We start from the raw sequence: 22,045 nt of genomic DNA, 5'->3' as shown, positions 1-22,045 counted from the left end.
CAACTATATTCAAAAAAATCCAGCTGAGCCTTGCTCAACTCACAGACTTATCAGAAATAATAAATTACTGGGGCGCCTGGGTGGCGCAGTCGGTTGAGCGTCAGACTTCAGCCAGGTCACGATCTCGCGGTTCGTGAGTTTGAGCCCCGCGTCGGGCTCTGGGCTGATGGCTCAGAGCCTGGAGCCTGTTTCCGATTCTGTGTCTCCCTCTCTCTCTGCCCCTCCCCTGTTCATGCTCTGTCTCTCTCTGTCCCAAAAATAAATAAACGTTGAAAAAAAAATTAAAAAAAAAAGAAATAATAAATTACTGTTGTTTTAAGTCACTAAATAAATAAATAAATAAATAATAAAAATGTAAATATTTTAAAAAGTGGACAGTACTATCTAAAGTGATCTATGGACTAAATTTAATTGCTACTAAAATATCAATAGTCTCTTTTGCAGAAATGGAAATGCTGCTCCTAAAATTCATGGTATTAGAAGAGTCCTTGAATAGCCAAAACAATCTTGCAAAAGGAAAACAAAGTTGAATGACTCATACTTCACAATTTCAAAACTTACTACAAGCTACAGTAATCAGAACAGTGTAGTACTGAGATAGGCATAGGCATATAGATCAACAGAGTAGAATTTGGTCTATAACTAAACCCATATACCTATGGTCAATGGTGTCCTACCCATTCAATTGGGAAAGAATATTTTCTTCAACAAATGCTACCAGGACAACTGAATATCCACGTACAAAAGAAGAAGTTGGACCCATTACCTCACACCATATGCAAAAATTAATTCAGAAGGGATCAACGACCTAAATGTAAGAGCTAAAACTATAAAACTCTGAGTAGTAAATATAGGAATAAATCTTCATGGCAATGGATTTTTATATTTGACACCAAAAGCGTAAGAAACAAAAGAAAAAAAAATAGATAAATTGAGTTTTATCCAAATCAAAATTTGGGGGCATCAAAAAAACACTATCAAGAAAGTGAAAAGATAACCTATGAAATGGGATAAAATATTTGAAATTCATATATCTGATAAGGGCTTAGGATCCAGAATATATAAAGAATGCTTACAACTCAACAACAATAAGTAAATAAATACATACATACATACATACATACATACATACATACATGACAACATTAGTTATCAGGGGAACACAAATCAAAACTACAATGAGATACCACTTCACTTGGATGGCTAGAATCAAAAGACAGACATCTACAAGTGTTGGTAAAGATGAAGAGAAAATGGAGCCTCCATACTTACGGCAATGTAAAATGGTGGAGCCACTTTGAAAAACAGTCTGGCAGTACCATCCAAGAGAATATAAAACATGCATTCCCATGTACAGACACATGTATGACAGGTTAATACATTTCGTGTATTAATCCACATTAATTTGTAAAGAGTATAAATGTATAAATAATGGATGTGCAAAAATCATATGAACAAAAGGTATATCTATACAATGCAACACTATTCAGTAATAAAAATAATAAATATTGATACAAGTTATACAGGCTATAGCATGCATGAACCTTGAAAACATTATACTACGTGACAGAAGCCTGTCACAAAAGACCATATAATATATGATTCCATTTAAATAGATAGTTCAGAAAAGAAAAAGTTATAGCAAAAGAAAGTAGATCAGTGATTATTTAGGACTCTGAGGAGAATAAGGTTAATGTAAGAGAGATGGAATGTGGAGTGATTGCTAGTGGCTATGGGGGTTATTTTGAGATAATGAAAATGGTCAAAAAACTCTACAAGCATACTAAAAACCATTGATTGTACACTTCTAAATGGGTAAATTTTATGGTATGTAAATTATTTCAATACAGCTGCTTTAAAAAAAGAGAAATGAATAAAAAGTATATGCTTTCTTTCAGACCTTCTAATTCTTATGGAATATGTTGTCCTACTTCCTAGATTTATATTTTGTGTTAAAACCCTTTTTCCTTGTTTAGAACATTGTTTCTGTCCTTTCTAGTCAGACTTCATCAGAGACAAAATATAAGGCTTCTCCCCCCTTCTCTTATTCATACCTGCCCCCCCCCCCTTGGTCTTGCTCTCACTCTCGCTCTCTCTCTCTCTGACTCTGGTTGTTACTTTTTCTTTTCGACACCCAAGTAGGCTAAAGAAGCATGATTAATATACCCCCAACAAGCAAAGAAATTCTCTGTTAAGCAAACACTTCCTATAATTTTAGTATATGGCAGTAATTGGTGTCAGTCCATTATTTTATGGATCTTGAAAGGCTATGAAAATGCCATGCAAATATGAGTACATGGCTGTCCTCCTATATTCACATGTCAATAAGACAAAGGCTTTTAGTTGTTATGGGAGGGTTGTAATGGGTTCAGCCAGGAAAAAACACCTTAACTAATCCATCTACTCACCAAGAACACAGATTTGCAAGATGTTCTTGTAATTGATTATTGTAAACTCTCTCTTGTTGAACTAAAAAATTTACAAGTTAATAGGAGGCAGTTCTGCTATACAAACCCTTTGTTTAACATCTTGGGATCTCTTTCACCTTTGGCTACTAAATACATACAATATGATTTGGAGGAGAGTAGTGATACATAAAACTAGAAAAAAGTTATTTAATGCCTAGTTTGTCTGGGTACTCATTTTTCCCTTTAATGGTGTATGTGTACTTATATAAACACTTATGGAAAACTATTCTGGAAAAGCCTCTTTATATACAGAACAGAAATGGTCAGTCAGGATAGCAACACCCTGTTAAAATATCATGTAATTCCAGCTATCTTTTATCTATGTCACTAGTTCTATCTGAAGGGGTAATTAATGAAAAGGAAAGGAAGAAAACAAAGGCTGAGAGGAGATTTGCTTCAGAAAGAGAACAGAATGGGATATTATAACTGTCTAATTGTTGACAGATGAGAGCAGGATTCTGAGACCCTGGAGTTGTTACCTCATTTTGCAGTGGATAGTTGTAAAGAGATAGGACAAATGAAAACAATCTAACAGAAAAATATTTAGCAATTATATTCATGAATATTGACAGTGGAAGCAAGAACCAGCAGACCACAGAGGAATTTTCTTTTCTACTCATTGCAAAGTTTCCTAGTCAGTATTAAGATAAATTTTCCAATTAAAAAAGTGGAATTATTATGCGATTCTATTTTATTGCTTTTCCAAAGAAAGATAATATCATATGAATCTCCATACAGGTATTGCAGATCCATTAAAAAAATTCATTTTTAAAATTTTTTAATGTTTATTTTGAGAGAGAGAGACAGAGCATGAGTGGAGGGGGTGCAGAGAGAGAGGGAGATACAAAATCCAAAGTAGGCTCCAGGCTCTGAGCTTTCAGCAAAGAGCCCAACACAGAGCTCAAACCCACGAACCGTGAGATCATGACCTGAGACAAAGTTGGATGCCCAACCAACTGAGCAACCCAGGCACCCCCAATGTACTTTACTAAATGAAGGAAAGCAAACTTTATATAGCTATAGTAAACATGAAAAGAGACTTACGGACACTGAAGTGTTCACAACCTGTCAGTTTATCAATAGCTTTGCAGGCTTCTTCTGTCTTTAGCATCTCCTCTTGTCTTCTTTTACTATCAGGATCATCATTCAAAATCTTGTTCCTCAGCCAGGTCAAATGATACACCCTAAGTCTGTTCTTATGGCCTGATAGATAAGAAACAGTATTTCAATTCTGTTTATTTTTTCTTATATTAGAAAGAGAAAATAATAACAGTATTTTGTCCTTTTAACAAAATCTTCTCATTAAAGTAAAAAGCACTTTTAGAAAAACTACACTATATTAGATTCTTCCCGTCAGGATTTATAAATATGATAGAAAAGTCTTTCTTAGTCTCTCACTTCCAAGAGATAGTCAAAATGTCTACCAGCTACCTATCTGCCTATCTGAAGAAATGTAAAATACATCTTTGGGACAGATTAAGACTGCCATGGTGCAGGCAATAGAATTACCATCCATGTTTTGGCTTTTATCTAAGTCATGATCTTTCTGGGATTCAGAGACCCAGAAGCTGTTCCTGGTAGTATGTATGCATGAGAGGGATGTCTGATATATTCACTGTTAGGCATTCAGGGCTAGTGGGAAGGGTCTTTTTGTGCTCCTTCTTTCCAGCATACTTAGAAAATAATTAAAGTTTTATCATGTTTTTCTCAATCCAATTTATCTTTAATGCTAATTTTCTAATTGTAAATCCCAGCAAATTCTTACAATTCCTTCAGGAAAAACAGACCATTAAATTACACATTTATTTGTATACATAGTGACTTCATATTCATTTTTATAGTTTATTTTTATAAGATTTCTAGGCCCAACAATAGGATTCTTCCTTGTGATTAATCTTACATATGTTTTTGCATGACATTTTTTAAAGCAGCATTAGAATTCAGACATCTACGTCTATTTCAATTCTACTCTTAAGAGGTAGAATAAATTTGTACTCTAAATAATTAGGTATCTTTCTACACTGATGTTCTCAGTATTATTTGATGCAAAAATAATCTACATTTGAGAGAAACTTAAGCATTAAAAAGAGCACATTTTGGTTAGAGAAAGTTGGATAAAAAATAAATAAATCGGTTTTCCAGATGTGCAGTCTCTTGGCCACCCAGATGTTTTCAAAATCTAAATGTTGTATCTGTGTACCTCAAGCAATTATAAATTAATGAAAATGAAACATGATCAAAAAATCATGAAGCTTTAGCATATCTAGAGAGGATTTCCCCCCAACCAAAACCTAAAGCAGAGTTAATAATTTTTAGGAAAATAAATAATCATTAATTAATGTGCCACATAGCTACTAGGTACAGACAGGAAGTATGCAAACACATAAATAGCTGTAATTAGCTTCATTTTATTCTACAAACTATTTTTTTAACTTTTCCTATCCTTTTGTCAATCATCTTTTGCCTGCAGTTGGCGTTAATACTAGTGCTTTTCTAATACCGAGTACTGTTTAGTAGTGACAATTATTATTAACATCTGTTTACTTGCTCTCTCATATTCAGAGATTCAGGCTCTGACTGACCAAAATTAAGAAGTTCAATTACTATGTGGGAATAAGGTCGAGGTCTTAGGGTATCTGTTCTTGTAATTAATCCTATCTGAAGATTCTCATGATAAGGCTGTGCCAGGGACAACACTTTCATTTTTATCCAATTATTGTCCAGTTTGTTAACTTCTGGCAAATCACAAGAAAAGTATATGATGAATGTGGTCATGTACACATGGGTGGGTAAAATTGTGAGTCATAAGGTTGTAGGTGGCTACTCAGAAAATACATGAAAGATGTAAATGACATGTTTTTTTCTTATCAATGACTTAGGTGCATTACCAGCAAATATCCAGACACAGAAGGAAAGTCAGAAGTTAGTTCAAACTGTAAATAGACAAGAAAACACAAGTAGGAAAGTTTGGTGTCCCAATTTAAGGTTATATTTAAAGTGCTTTCCTATGAACACTGTCACCTGAGAAAGTCTTTAGCCTAGTTTGGAACCTAATTTATCTGCATAATTACTTAGCTAATTTTAGTTCTTAAACAAACCAGAGATGGTAATCAGCAAATTGAGTGGCTCTACAACTTGAATCTGACGGAATGGTCTTCGCTTTATCAGTTTAGTGATGTCTGCCTTTCCACTTCTGTCCATCAGATACAGATTAGATCGAGTTCCCAACAGCAAATTCACTCCTGTTTGTATATAAAAAGAAAGGTACTATATTAGCTCAGATCACATTTTTTTATAATTGAATTTATATTAGTACTTTTGCTACTCCAGTGTGCTGATCTGTGCAAACATGACTGATAACACTTTAGGCTAATGTTAACCTCATACTGTGTAACAGTGAAGCCTATCAACAGAACAAATTTCACTGAAATACACTAAAATGTAGAAGATAATACCCTCTGGCAATATTCTACTGGCGGGTATCTGGTGTGGCATCTCAAAAGGAGAACTTTATAAATATCTGAGCATCCTTTAGCAGTGTCCCAAACTTTAGAAAAATTAATCAACCGTTTTGAAAATTACCATTAAACATTAAGAATGTCTATTGCATACGAAAACTTCAATTCAGTTGATTTGTCATTCTTAATTATAACTAAAGGTTTTAATGCTTTTAAAATAATTATATGCAAATTTTTTTAAAATTGAGTGATTCTGTGTTCATGCAAATATTTAAAAACTTACATTTCTAAATACCTATGAAAGTAGTTCTTACTTTTATTTATCTAAATTTCTACATTCTATTGTCTACTTGCTCTATTTATTCAAACATAAACACGGTTTAAAGACTGAATGAGAGGACTGAAATGGAAGATTAAGCTAAATTAGAATATACTTCAAACCACTGTGGGAGTTTTCCCCCCATAACCTGATACACAGGAAAAACTCAGCAAAGTAATACAATGGAGAGTATTTCAGTGTCTTCCTTCTACTTGTAGACTATTTGTGTTTCAAGGATATAAGGAGAAAAGGCAAGTGTCTCTGCTGTTACCTTCCTACTCTGTCCTTTACCAGTTCTCTAAGTAATGGCCTGTGGCAGATTTAGGAACTGCATCTCCTCCCACAGGGGAATCAGAGACAGAGGGGAAAATATAGTCAATTTTGACCATAATATTTTATTTTTCAAAATATAAAACCACAAGTTATAAAAATGAATGAGACATTAACTAGATATCTGGGTAGTTGTCTGACTGAAACGATAATGAAGTAAACTTTGCTTTCTTGTTATCTGACATAATATATTAGCTTTGAGGATAACATGGTTTTTTCCAAGTTGTTCAGTCCATATAACTATACTGTTTTCTACACTGCTCTATTTTTAATTTAAAATTCTGTCCCATGTTCAATCATACATTAAGCAAAATCTATGAAATTGCAACTGAGAGGTTGGAATTTACTTTGAATTTCTTCCCTCTTTCCATTTATTTATTGTTTCATTTATGATTCAGACTAACTTTAGTAAAATATTGTCTGAGCCTTATTAATATGGTTATAATTATTCTGGAGCAAAGGATTGAAAAAATCTATCATTAAGACATTATCGAGGAGAGGGAAGATGGCGGCGTAGGAGGACGCTGGGCTCACCGCGCATCCTACTGATCACTTAGATTCCACCTACACCTGCCTAAATAACCCAGAAAACCGCCAGAGGATGAGCAGAACGGAATCTCCGGAGCCAAGCGCAGACGAGAGGCCCACGGAAGAGGGTAGGATGGGCGGCGAGGCGGAGCGCACTCCACGGACTGGCGGGAGGGAGCCGGGGTGGAGGGGCGGCTCGCCGGCCAAGCAGAGCCCCCGAGTCGGGCTGGCAAAAGCGGAGGGGCCTGACGGACTGTGTTCCGACAGCAAGCGCGACTTAGCGTCTGGGAGGTCATAAGTTAACAGCTCTGCTCAGAAAGCGGGAAGGCTGGAGGACAAAGGGAGGGAGAGCTGCTGAGCCCCCGGGACGACAGAGCTCACTTTGGTGGGGAACAAAGGCGCTTGCCAGCGCCATCTCCCCCGCCCATCCCCCAGCCAAAATCCCAAAGGGAACCAGTTCCTGCCAGGGAACTTGCTCGCTCTGCTAAAACACCCAACTCTGTGCTTCTGTGGAGCCAAACCGCCGGCAGCGGATCTGACTCCCTCCGGCTGCCACAGGGCCCCTCCTGAAGTGGATCACCTAAGGAGAAGTGAGCTAAGCCTGCCCCTCCTGCCCCCGTGCACCTTGCCTACCCACCCCAGCTAATATGCCAGATCCCCAGCACCACAAGCCTGGCAGGGTGCAAGTAGCCCAGACGGGCCACGCCACCCCACAGTGATTCCCGCCCCTGGAGAGGGGAAGAGAAGGCACACACCAGTCTGACTGTGGCCCCAGCGGTGGGCTGGGGGCAGACACCAGGTCTGACTGCAACTCCGCCCACCAGCTCCAGTTATACACCACAGCACAGGAGAAGTGCCCTGCAGGTCCGAACCACTCCAGGGACTATCCAAAATGACCAAACGGAAGAATTCCCCTCAGAAGAATCTCCAGGAAATTACAACAGCTAATGAACTGATCAAAAAGGATTTAAATAATATAACAGAAAGTGAATTTAGAATAATAGTCATAAAATTAATCGCTGGGCTTGAAAACAGGATAGAGGACAGCAGAGAATCTCTTGCTACAGAGATCAAGGGACTAAGGAACAGTCACGAGGAGCTGAAAAGTGCTTTAAACGAAATGCAAAACAAAATGGAAACGACGACAGCTCGGCTTGAAGAGGCAGAGGAGAGAATAGGTGAACTAGAAGATACAGTTATGGAAAAAGAGGAAGCTGAGAAAAAGATAAAAAAATGCAGGAGTATGAGGGGAAAATTAGAGAACTAGGTGATACACTAAAAAGAAATAATATACGCATAATTGGTATCGCAGAGGAGGAAGAGAGAGGGAAAGGTGCTGAAGGGGTACTTGAAGAAATTATAGCTGAGAACTTCCCTGAACTGGGGAAGGAAAAAGGCATTGAAATCCAAGAGGCACAGAGAACTCCCATCAGACGTAACTTGAATCGATCTTCTGCACGACATATCATAGTGAAACTGGCAAAATACAAGGATAAAGAGAAAATTCTGAAAGCAGCAAGGGGTAAACGTGCCCTACCATATAAAGGGAGACCTATAAGACTCGTGACTGAACTCTCTTTTGAAACTTGGCAGGACAGAAAGGATTGGCACGATATTTTCAGTGTGCTAAACAGGAAAAATATGCAGCCGAGAATCCTTTATCCAGCAAGTCTGTCATTTAGAATAGAAGGAGAGATAAACAAAACAAACAAACAAACAAAAACTGAAAGGAATTTGTCACCACTAAACCAGCCCTACAAGAGATCCTAAGGGGGATCCTGTGAGACAAAGTACCAGAGACATCACTACAAGCATAAAACATACAGACATCACAATGACTCTAAACCCATATCTTTCTATAATAACACTGAATGTAAATGGATTAAATGCGCCAACCAAAAGACACAGGGTATCAGAATGGATAAAAAAACAAGACCCATCTCTTTGCTGTCTACAAGAGACTCATTTTAGACCTGAGGACACCTTTAGATTGAGAGTGAGGGGATGGAGAACTATTTATCATGCTACTGGAAGCCAAAAGAAAGCTGGAGTAGCCATACTTATATCAGACAAACTAGACTTTCAATTGCAGGCTGTAACAAGAGATGAAGAAGGGCATTATATAATAATCACAGGGTCTATCCATCAGGAAGAACTAACAATTATAAATGTCTATGCGCTGAATACTGGAGCCCCCAAATATATAAAACAATTACTCACAAACATAAGCAACCTTGTTGATAAGAATGTGGTAATTGCAGGGGACTTTAACACCCCACTTACAGAAATGGATAGATCATCTAGACACACGGTCAATAAAGAAACAAGGGCCCTGAATGAGACATTGGATCAGATGGACTTGACAGATATATTTAGAACTCTGCATGCCAAAGGAACACAATATACTTTCCCCTCGAGTGCACATGGAACATTCTCCAAGATAGATCATATACTGGGTCACAAAACAGCCCTTCATAAGTATACAAGAATTGAAATTATACCATGCATACGTTCAGACCACAATGCTATGAATCTTGAAATCAACCACAGGAAAAAGTCTGGAAAACCTCCAAAAGCATGGAGGTTAAAGAACACCCTACTAGCGAATGAGTGGGTCAACCAGGCAATTAGAGAAGAAATTAAAAAATATATGGAAAAAAACGAAAATGAAAATACAACAATGCAAACGCTTTGGGATGCAGCGAAGGCAGTCCTGAGAGGAAAATACATTGCCATCCAGGCCTATCTCAAGAAACAAGAAAAATCCCAAATACAAAATCTAACAGCACACCTAAAGGAAATAGAAGCAGAACAGCAAAGACAGCCTAAACCCAGCAGAAGAAGAGAAATAATAAAGATCAGAGCAGAAATAAACAATATAGAATCTAAAAAAACTGGAGAGCAGATCAACGAAACCAAGAGTTGGTTTTTTGAAAAAATTAACAAAATTGACAAACCTCTAGCCAGGCTTCTCAAAAAGAAAAGGGAGATGACCCAAATCGATAAAATCATGAATGAAAATGGAATTATTACAACCAATCCCTCAGAGATACAAACAATTATCAGGGAATACTATGAAAAATTATATACCAACAAATTGGACAACCTGGAAGAAATGGACAAATTCCTAAACACCCACACTCTTCCAAAACTCAATCAGGAGGAAATAGAAAGCTTGAACAGACCCATAACCAGCGAAGAAATTGAATCGGTTATCAAAAATCTCCCAACAAATAAGAGTCCAGGACCAGATGGCTTCCTTGGGGAGTTCTACCAGACGTTTAAAGCAGAGGTAATACCTATCCTTCTCAAGCTATTCCAAGAAATAGAAAGGGAAGGAAAACTTCCAGACTCATTCTAGGAAGCCAGTATTCCTTTGATTCCTAAACCAGACAGAGACCCAGTAAAAAAAGAGAACTACAGGCCAATATCCCTGATGAATATGGATGCCAAAATTCTCAATAAGATACTAGCAAATCGAATTCAACGGCATATAAAAAAATTTATTCACCATGATCAAGTGGGATTCATTCTTGGGATGCAGGGCTGGTTCAACATTCGCAAATCAATCAACGTGGTACATCACATTAACAAAAAAAAAGAGAAGAACCATATGATCCTGTCAATCGATGCAGAAAAGGCCTTTGACAAAATCCAGCACCCTTTCTTAATAACAACCCTTGAGAAAGTCGGGATAGAAGGAACATACTTAAGGATCATAAAAGCCATTTATGAAAAGCCCACAGCTAACATCATCCTCAACGGGGAAAAACTGAGAGCTTTTTCCCTGAGATCAGGTACACGACAGGGATGCCCACTCTCACCGCTGTTGTTTAACATAGTGCTGGAAGTTCTAGCATCAGCAATCAGACAACAAAAGGAAATCAAAGGCATCAAAATTGGCAAAGATGAAACCAAGCTTTCGCTTTTTGCAGATGACATGATATTATACATGAAAAATCCGATAGACTCCAAAAGTTTGCTAGAACTGATACCTGAATTCAGCATAGTTGCAGGATACAAAGTCGATGTACAGAAATCAGTTGCATTCTTATACACTAACAATGAAGCAACAGAAAGACAAATAAAGAAACTGATCCCATTCACAATTGCACCAAGAAGCATAAAATACCTAGGAATAAATCTAACCAAAGATGTACAAGATCTGTATGCTGAAAACTATAGAAAGCTTATGAAGGTAATTGAAGAAGATTTAAAGAAATGGAAAGACATTCCCTGCTCATGGATTGGAAGAATAAATATTGTCAAAATGTCAATACTACCCAAAGCTATCTACACATTCAATGCAATCCCAATCAAAATTGCACCAGCATGCTTCTTGAAACTAGAACAAGCAATCCTAAAATTCATATGGAACCACAAAAGGCCCTGAATAGCCAAAGGAATTTTGAAGAAGAAGACCAAAGCAGGAGGCATCACAATCCCAGACTTTAGCCTCTACTACAAAGCTGTCATCATCAAGACAGCATGGTATTGGCACAAAAACAGACACATAGACCAATGGAATAGAATAGAAACCCCAGAACTAGACCCACAAACGTATGGCCAACTCATCTTTGACAAAGCAGGAAAGAACATCCAATGGAAAAAAGACAGTCTCTTTAACAAATGGTGCTGGGAGAACTGGACAGCAACATGCAGAAGGTTGAAACTAGACCACTTTCTCACACCATTCACAAAAATAAACTCAAAATGGATAAAGACCTGAATGTGAGACAGGAAACCATCAAAACCTTAGAGGAGAAAGCAGGAAAAGACCTCTCTATCCTCAGCCATAGCAATCTCTTACTCGACACATCCCCAAAGGCAAGGGAATTAAAAGCAAAAGTGAATTACTGGGACCTTATGAAGATAAAAAGCTTCTGCACAGCAAAGGAAACAACCAACAAAACTAAAAGGCAACCAACGGAATGGGAAAAGATATTTGCAAATGACATATTGGACAAAGGGCTAGTATCCAAAATCTATAAAGAGCTCACCAAACTCCACACCTGAAAAACAAATAACCCAGTGAAGAAATGGGCAGAAAACATGAATAGACACTTCTCTAAAATTTTTTTTTTCAACGTTTTTATTTATTTTTGGGACAGAGAGAGACAGAGCATGAACGGGGGAGGGGCAGAAAGAGAGGGAGACATAGAATCGGAAACAGGCTCCAGCTCTGAGCCATCAGCCCAGAGCCCGACGCGGGGTCGAACCCACGGACCGCGAGATCGTGACCTGGCTGAAGTCGGATGCTTAACCGACTGCGCCATCCAGGCGCCCCTAGACACTTCTCTAAAGAAGACATCCGGATGGCCAACAGGCACATGAAAAGATGCTCAACGTCGCTCCTTATCAGGGAAATACAAATCAAAACCACACTCAGATATCACCTCACGCCAGTCAGAGTGGCCAAAATGAACAAATCAGGAGACTATAGATGCTGGAGAGAATGTGGAGAAACGGGAACCCTCTTGCACTGTTGGTGGGAATGCAAATTGGTGCAGCCGCTCTGGAAAGCAGTGTGGAGGTTCCTCAGAAAATTAAAAATAGACCTACCCTATGAGCCAGCAATAGCATTGCTATGAATTTATCCAAGGGATACAGGAGTATTGATGTATAGGGGCATTTGTACCCCAATGTTTATAGCAGCACTCTCAACAATAGCCAAATTATGGAAAGAGCCTAAATGTCCATCAACTGATGAATGGATAAAGAAATTGTGGTTTATATACACAATGGAATACTACGTGGCAATGAGGAAGAATGAAATATGGCCTTTTGTAGCAACATGGATGGAACTGGAGAGTGTGATGCGAAGTGAAATAAGCCATACAGAGAAAGACAGATACCATATGGTTTCACTCTTATGTGGATCCTGAGAAACTTAACAGAAACCCATGGGGGAGGGGAAGGAAAAAAAAAAGAGGTTAGAGTGGGAGAGAGCTAAAGCATAAGAGACTGTTAAAAACTGAGAACAAACTGAGGGTTGATGGGGGGTGGGAGGGAGGGGAGGGTGGGTGATGTGTATTGAGGAGGGCACCTTTTGGGATGAGCACTGGGTGTTGTATGGAAACCAATTTGACAATAAATTTCATATATTAAAAAATAAAGAAAGAAAGAAAGAAAGAAAGAAAGAAAGAAAGAAAGAAAGAAAGAAAAAAGACATTATCGAAGGTCATCCAGATGGCTAACATACTCATGAAGAGATGCTCAGCATCACTCATTATCAAGGAAATACATATCAAAGCTACAATGAGATATCACCTCACACTTATCAGAATGATTAAAATGAACAACATATGGAACAACAGATGTTGGTGAAGATGTGGTGAAAGGGGAACCCTCTTACACTGTTGGTAGCAAGTTAAACTGGTGCAGCTACTCTGGAAAACAGTATGGAGATTCCTCAGAAAGTTAAAAATAGAACTACCCTATGGCCCAGTAATTGCACTAGTAGGTATTTACCCAAAGGATACAAAAATACTGATTTGAAGGGGGACATGCACCTCAATGTTTATAGCAGCATTATCAACAATAGCCAAATTATGGAAAGAGCCCAAATGTCTATCAACTGATGGATAAACTGATGGATAAAGAAGATGTATATATATACAATGGAATATTACTCAACCATAAAAAAATGAAATCTTGTCATTTGCAACGATGTGGATGGAACTAGAGTATTATGTTAGGTGAAATAAGTCAGTCAGAAAATGACAAATACCATATGATTTCACTTACATGTGGAATTTAAGAAACAAAACAGATGTACACAGGGAAAGAAAAAAATAACAGGAGTCAAAGCATAAAAGAGACTCTCAAGTATAGAGAACAAACTGAGGTTGCTGGAAGGGAGGTTGCCCGGGGTGATGGGCTAAATGAGTGACAGGTAGTAAGGAGGGCATTTATTGTGATGAGAACTAGGTGTTACATGTTAAATGATGAATCACTAAATTCTACTCCTGCAACTAGTATTACAGTGCATGTTAACTAACTAGAATTTAAATAAAAACTTGAAACATTGAAAAAAGACATTATCAAAGGAACTTTCTCTACAAATCCTCAAAATTATTTTATTTATTTATTTATTTATTTATTTGCTTGTTTTTATTTATTTTTGAGAGAGCACAAGCAGGGGAGGGGCAGAAAGAGGGGGGTCAGAGGAGCTGAAGTGGGTTCTGTGCTGACAGCAGCAAGCCTAATGTAGGGCTGGAACTCACAAACCACGAGATCATGACCTGAGCCAAAGTTAGATGCTTAACTGACTGAGCCACCCATGTGCCCCAATCCTCAAAATTATTTAAAAACAAGAATGTAAAGAAATCTGTCTTGTAATATTTCATTAGGTATTATATGCTACACACTACCCTAAATTAAAAATACTAAGCTCAGGGGCGCCTGGGTGGTTCAGTCAGTGACCGACTTCGGCTCAGGTCATGATCTTGCCCTTCATGAGTTCAAGCCCTGTGTTGGGCTCTGTGCTGACAGCCCAGAGCCTAGAGCCTGCTTCAGATTCTGTGTCTCCCTCTGTCTTGGCCCCTCCCCCACTCATACTCTGTCTCTCTCTTAAAAGTAAACAATCATTTAAAAATTTTTAAAAAAATACTAAGCTCAAATTTTAAAATAATCATAGCCTAATCCAATATTACATTAATTACACATAAGTTAAATATGTATGTGTGTGTATATATATATATATATATATATACATACACACACAAAGTTAATAAAAAGGGTAGGGATGATTGCCAATTCAAGCATCAAAATTCAAACTGAATTGAGTGAAAATAAATCAGTAAAAAAAAGGGAACAAATGAACTACTATAAATAAATATGTTTTATTTGCTTGATAATGGTTTAGTAATAAGAAACAAGTGTTTAACATCTATGATTTTTCACAAGTTTGCTACATTGGTAAAAATATATTCTTTAAAAAGGAACAACTCAGTTTTAAGAAGCTAAACATACCCCACAAAGAACCACAGCAGATCTCAGAAGTGAATTCCTTTTCATACATGTGGATTAGTGGTTTTTTACATGCAGGAGACACATATAGTGGGTTAACGTTGACTTCAGATGGTGGCTTAGGTGATTTCTCAGGTGCTTCCACTAACCCAGCATACACTGTGAAGAAGTAAAGGTAAGATATTCAGAGAAATTACTAGTGTACACACCAAATATGCTTGAATGTTTCCACAAATAAGACACAGCATAGAAAAGTTTCTTTTCCTTTATTGTATTTTGTTTATCCAGGATTTATCATTTCTGTAACTCCTAAACTATCAGATAACACAAATCATGATAGTTAAAGTACTTTTCTGAATATGAATGTATTTCAAATTACCACAATTAGATTGCCAAAAAATAATAAACCCAGATGAGGGACTCGATTACTTATTTGTAGTTTATTTTTTCTTCAATGTTTATTTATTTTTGAGAGAGAGGGAGACACAGAATCCGAAGCAGGCTCCAGGCTCTGATCTATCAGCACAGAGCCTGACACAGGGCTTGAACCCATGAACTGTGAGATCATGACCTGAGCTGAAGTCAGATTAACCGACTGAGCCACTCAGGTGCCCCATACGTACTTGTAGTTCAAATTTAGGTGCCATAAAGACTCAGTGAAGAATATATTTTTTAAAGCATATATTCATCCGAATTTATGTTAACTGAATATCAGAATGATTTCATTCTTTTCGGATCATGAACCGATGAACCAGTGGTCAAACACTACAATGTGTGAACAGACTGCAACATTTGGAGATTATATTAACATACTTACAGATGGCACTGGCAAAGTCAGCATTTGCAGCCCTCCCAGAGCTATTAGAAGGAGACGAGTGGCTGGCAGAAAAACCTGATTGTGTTGACGCTTCCAATATATCCATGCTGTCATTCTTGTCATCAGGTGCTGCTGGTGCAGCATCTGAGGCAATGGCATTTGAGGCCTCACTTCTACCACCTGGCTCCTAAAAGAAGATCAAAAACCAATTTTGACTTTATTCAGAGATTAACTGTGAAAGAAATATAATATGCCTAGAGGTCATTTGGAAAAGAGAATGCAAAATTTGTAGCATTTATAATTCCGTGCCCTTTTATTTTTTTAAACATTTTTAATGTTCATTTATTTTTTGAGAGCAAGAGAGACAGAGCGGGAGTGGGGGAGGGGCAGAGAGAGAGGGAGACACAGAATCTGAAAGAGGCTCCAGGCTCTGAGTTGTCAGCACAGAGCCCGATGTGCTGTGTATGTGCTCACATACAGTGAGATCATGACCTAAGCCCAGTCGGCAGCTTAACTGACTGAGCCACCCAGGCGCCCCTATCCTTTTAAAATCTACATTTCTCAGAAGAACTCAACAATCTCATCCATTGAGACAATTGATGTCAGAGGAAAAATTCAATGAACTTGAAATCCCTAGCTGTGAAATTTGGGGCCTAATATTTGTGGAATTTTATTATATACTAAGTACACTGTTAGTTATTTTACTTACATATTATTGTGAATCCTTATATCAACCCAAAAAGTAAGTATAATTATCTTCAGTTTACTTACAAGGAAACAAACGCTTATGAAAGTTAAATAATTTATTCAAAGTCATAGAGATAAGTAGGAGGGCCAGAGTTTGAAGCCAAAGTTTGATTTTAAAACTTATGTTCAGCTATGCCATGCTAAACAGCCACTTGAAAAACTAAAAAAGTCACCAGAGTTGGGGGTATCAATTCTATTTTGTCTTATGACAAAGCTAATGATGGAATATCAACCAACACAAATTCTAGGGTGAACATGCCACACTGAAAATCTGGTTGGTTTCCATCAACTTACGTAGAAGAAACTCAAGGATAAAAGCCACAAAATGGACAGAATGTATGTGGGGAGCCATGTCCTGTGCAAAACATACCAACTGTTTTTGGTAAGCCTTTCTATTGATAAGCATTTCTTTGCATCTAAACAGTGATTCTTGACATTGAGAGAGCTGTACTGCCCTGTCAAAGACTTGTTTTTATGACCTTTCCAGCAACAAAAGTATTGTATGGCAACATGTCTTTTTTAAATTAAAATGAAAAGAATACCCATTCGTTCTGTAAATGTCAAAAACTGTTCCCTGCGATAGAGATACCCAGGCGTGCTAAGAAAACAAAACTGATAGGGTATCCTGTTTTAACGTCTTTAATTTAGATAGACAAGTAGGGAGAGGGAGGGGGGTGGGAAGAGAGAGAGAGAGAGAGAGAGAGAGAGAGAGAGAGAGAGAGAGTCTTTCCCACTGCTTTCCCATTGGAAACTATCTAGGGAATTTTCTTCCTTCCTCAATTTCTTCCGTAATTATTGTGTCTATCTATCATAGACCAACTCCTAGTTTGGACCCTGGGATTGGGTGAGTTGACAGAGAAAAGTAATTGAGGATGGATTAAACATAGCTTCTGCCTTTTAAGAGTTCACAATCTAGTATGGCAGAAAAGCAAGTAAACAACCAAATACAATGTCACAGGTACTAAAATTAAACTATAGGCAAAACGCTTGCAAGCACACAGGGAGGGGTATATAATTCCATCCTGAAAAGTCAAAGATAATATATAAGTTGGATCATGAGGATGACTAATTACCCAAGCAGAGAAGAGGTGAGGGGGCAGCCTTACAGACAGAGGGAACAGCTTGCACAAGGGCACTAATTCATGAAAGAGCATGGCATCTTGTAAGCCAGTTTGTGGGATAGGACAACAGTCTAGGAAAGTAAATTGGCATGATCTTCCCTCTGTCTGGAATATCACCTGTGTTTTCAGATATGTAAGAACTTCCTGTTTGTCAAGAATTAGTTCAAATACCACATGCTCCAGGAAATCTTCTCTGTGATCATTCCTATTGATCTGGCATTTGTGAAGCTATTTGATTATTTTTAAAACTATTTATAAAGTTAGTAATGTTTTGTGAATGATAAAATCATTGTCTAAACACAATACATTACTTCTATTTAAATAGTATGTGTTAATAGTTCCTCAAAAAGTTAAAATAGAATATAGCAATTCCACTCTAGCAATTCTACATCTAGGAATTCCACTCAAAATAATCGAAATAATCGAAAACAGGTACCCCAATAACATATGGTTGTACACCAGTATTCATAGCAGCACTATTCATGATAGCCAAAAGGTGAAAAGCAACCCAAGTGACCATCAACAGATGAATGGATAAACAAAATGTGATATATTCATGCAATGGAATATTATTCATTAAATGAATATTAAATGAATATTATTCATTAAAATATTATTCATTAAAATGAATTCATTAAAAATGAATGAATTCATTAATTAAAAATGAATAAAATTATGATAAATGCTACAACATGGATAAACCTTAAAAATATTATGCTAAGTGAAATAAGCCAGATACAAAAGGACAAATATTGTGTGATCTGCTTATATAAGATACCTAGATAGAAAGTAGAATAGGAGTTATTGGGAACTGGTGGGAGGCATAATAGGGAGTTAACTGTTTTAATTGTTTGGGATGATGAAAAAATTGTAGAAATTAATAGTAATAATGGCTGTACAACATTGTGAATGTACTTAATGCCACTGAAATGTATACTTAAAATAGTTAACATAGATAATTGTATGTTATGTATATTTTACCACAATGACAACTTCCCAGAAAAAAAAAAATGTATGTGTTAAGAGACACTATCCAAAATGTGTGATCTGAGTAATAAAAGCAAACAAAAAATACATTTTTGTCCCTAGAAGTAAATAGAAACCATACAAATGAGAAGTAAAGACCTACCTATAGCTATAATTTAAAATGTTTAAGCCTTTGGGATGGAAGTTAAAAATATATGAAATGGCTGGAAATGTGAAATATCACATGAAAAAACACATTTACAAGGTGAGGAATTCATTCTCCTTTTCAAATGGTGTATTACCTCCTGTTGATGTTCAAAGTCCTGGGATGTCAGTCTCTCCAATCCTTGACCATCTGTCTCTGCTGTCTCTGAGTAATTTTCTCCTTCACTGAGTTCAAAGGCTCCACTTTCTTCATTGGTTCCACTGACTCCCTTACCTCCATTTACCTTGACTCTTCTTCCATTGCCTATATTGGCTCCATGTTCTTCATGGTCTCCAATGGCCGCACTGCCCCCACTGGCTACACTTCCTCCATGGCTTCTACTGACTCTCTGACTTCCATAGCTGTTGCATGTCCCTTCTCCACCATCATTTCCATCTCTACCATCTTGCTTGTAGCTTCCATAGCCATAGCTTGGTCTGATAACAAGATCCAATTAATGATAGAGAGCCACCGAACACAAACACATTTGAAAGTCAGCAAATAAAACAGAATTCAGATGTGTCTGATACATATGTACCACCTCTAGGAACATTTTTGTTCTATGTGAACACTACCGGTATGATATGGACAAGAAGAATACCCCTATATCCTGTCAATCTTAAATACTGAATTAACACCATAACCTCCACCAATTCCTCAATTGCATGTGGATGGCAGATGGAAGAGAACTTGCATTCTTTATTAGGAACATGTGTTAGGTTAGCAGCATGAATATGTTTTTTTTTTTTTTGCTTAAATAATAGACTACATGCATTAGCAACTTCACAACCACATAAATGATCAAACCCATATTTTTGGCACAACCACAACATCGAATAATTCTTCTTGCAACATATTTAATTTCTGTTGATTTTAATATATGCCTCAATTTTCTAACATGTGTATTGACTACTTTGATACAGAATCCCATTGATTTTTTCTATTACCACCACCAGGAAATAAGTAATATAGATTTCATTAAGCTGAGAGAGTCATTTAATTAGTTGCCAAGAACACCAAGCTTAACAAAATGTCTCAATGATTTTTTTTTGTTTAAGACACAACATAAACATATACCTATGATAATTCTGAAAGCAAATTTATTTTTTTAATGTTTATCTTTTAGAGAGAGAGAGGCAGAGTGTGAGTGGGAGAAGGGGCAGAGAGAGAGGGAGACACAGAATCTGAAGCAGGTTCCAGGCTCTGAGCTCTCAGCACAGAGCTCAATGCTAGGCTTGAACTTACGAACCACGAGATCATGACCTGAGCCGAAGTCAGCACTTAACCGACTGAGCCACCTAGGCACCCCCAAAAGCAAATTTATTTGAGAATGGAATTCCTGGTAGATTTTTTAGTTGGCAAAAAAGAAAAAAAAAACTATTGAATGATCTGTAGTCTGTTCTGCCATGTATATCCATCAATAACATTTGAAAATTAACCAAACAATATATGCATTTCAATATTATAAAGCAAACAATTCTCCCACTGATAATTTTTCTAAAAATGTAAACATTTACTATATTAAGTAATCTTCTTCGAGAGCAGTTTAAACACAAACCATGAGCATATGTAAATAAGAACACACTGGCCTGTTTTGAGCAGGAGAAAGGAACTATATATATAGCAAACAACTGGTGGCATGCCAAAAACATCACTTCACTAAATATTACCACTTTTGGCAGCTGCTCTATAAGAAGATAAAATTGAATGAGTACTGAATTTAGTTACAGCAGTTTGAAGAATTCCAAGAATAATGCCATGTTAGTAAGTTTCAGCCTAAAATTATCAGGTGAAAGTCAAGTTTGCAATTCATTGTTCTCAGCAAATTTGGAGATTTTGTTTGCAATATCAGGGCTTCATCACACAGTTATTACGTAGCACACTATTTGTTACCCCATTTCATATACTCACTGTGGTTTTACAGCATAAGATGACTCAGTAGCACTAATTTTAACAGAAACATTAACAATTCCAGTTATAAGGAACATAATACTTGAATACTAATAAAATATACCATATAAAAATTCAAAATGAAGTGTTTTGCATCAAAATAATTTAAATATATTATTGAAAAATGAACCATTTACTAATATACAAGTGCAATTCATTCACCCTTTTGGTAATAAAATTTGAAAGTAAAACAAACATGCAAATAATTGAAACATTCTAAAATATTGGTAGTACAAGTAATCCAGAAAAACCAACCTTGGCCAACAAGGAGCATCATCATGATTATTGTCTTTGTCATCAATAGCTTCATCATTGTCATTATCATCATGGTCTTCACCAATATCATTAACCTGACCAACCTGGTTATCCAAGCCATCATTGCCATTGTCATGGTCATAGGTATCTTCATAAGCATCATTAGAATCATCATCATCACCATAAGTATCAGCACCAGTATCATAGAGTTCAACATAATCACCATCCTCTTCAGGTGGCTGAATGACAGGTGCAGGAGTTAACCAATCATTCCGGAAGATTTCAGAGAGTGCATTAGAGCCTACCCATTCATTTGTCAAGTAAACAGGGGGTGATATTTTTCCTACTTTAAATCCATCTGGAACCTGTGTGCACAAGAAAGGTTAATGCAATCTCTAGTAGACTTTTATTTTCTTCTATATTGGAAAGTTTCCAAGCTGGCAATATTTTAAAATATATTTTCAATTGAAATGAAGATATGTATTTACAAGATAAAGCCAGCGTTTTTTTAAGATTGAATGCCAAAACCCAAACTTCAGGCTATGATCATTAATGGCCTTTCTGGATCACAAAGAGAAAAATATATTCACTTTGTTTTTTATTGCCCCTACTTTTCTGCTGAGGAATAGACATTTGGTTTTGGTTATAGAAAGTAAAACAGATTATTTGATGCTCTATAGAGGGTATACTCATTTTTTCCCTTTCATTTTATCCTCTGATATTAGGATTAAAACATAGCTCTTAAAATTGATACTTAATTTCCTAGCTCTAGTTTTGTACATAGGTTGTCTTAAAGTAACTCAAACACTTCTAAGAACCAAATTAATATAAATGCACCTTTAAGTATGGTGTCATATAACAATCTTTAGGCAATCTGAAAGAGATGTGTATGTGGAGGGTAGGGATAATT

At 36.9% G+C, this 22,045-nt stretch overlaps 1 protein-coding gene across 2 annotated transcripts in view; it reads right to left on the bottom strand.

Annotated features, from left to right (window-relative positions):
• Nucleotides 1-22,045, bottom strand: part of NRK (Nik related kinase) — a 147,125-nt gene that overhangs the window by 14,726 nt on the left and 110,354 nt on the right. For both annotated transcript variants that reach the window (XM_045471500.1, XM_045471501.1), the window contains exons 18-23: nucleotides 21,136-21,500; nucleotides 19,028-19,367; nucleotides 15,892-16,078; nucleotides 15,078-15,233; nucleotides 5,567-5,710; nucleotides 3,513-3,671 (exon numbers count right to left, since the gene is read on the bottom strand). In XM_045471500.1, the coding sequence (XP_045327456.1) occupies nucleotides 3,513-3,671; nucleotides 5,567-5,710; nucleotides 15,078-15,233; nucleotides 15,892-16,078; nucleotides 19,028-19,367; nucleotides 21,136-21,500 (1,351 nt within the window). The remainder of the gene's footprint in view (nucleotides 1-3,512; nucleotides 3,672-5,566; nucleotides 5,711-15,077; nucleotides 15,234-15,891; nucleotides 16,079-19,027; nucleotides 19,368-21,135; nucleotides 21,501-22,045) is intronic.

The sequence above is a fragment of the Leopardus geoffroyi genome, chromosome X (assembly GCF_018350155.1).
Source record: "Leopardus geoffroyi isolate Oge1 chromosome X, O.geoffroyi_Oge1_pat1.0, whole genome shotgun sequence".
NCBI lineage: Eukaryota > Metazoa > Chordata > Mammalia > Carnivora > Felidae > Leopardus > Leopardus geoffroyi.
The sequence above is the reverse complement of the archived record's forward strand: the minus strand, read 5'-3'. Positions and strand labels throughout refer to the sequence as shown.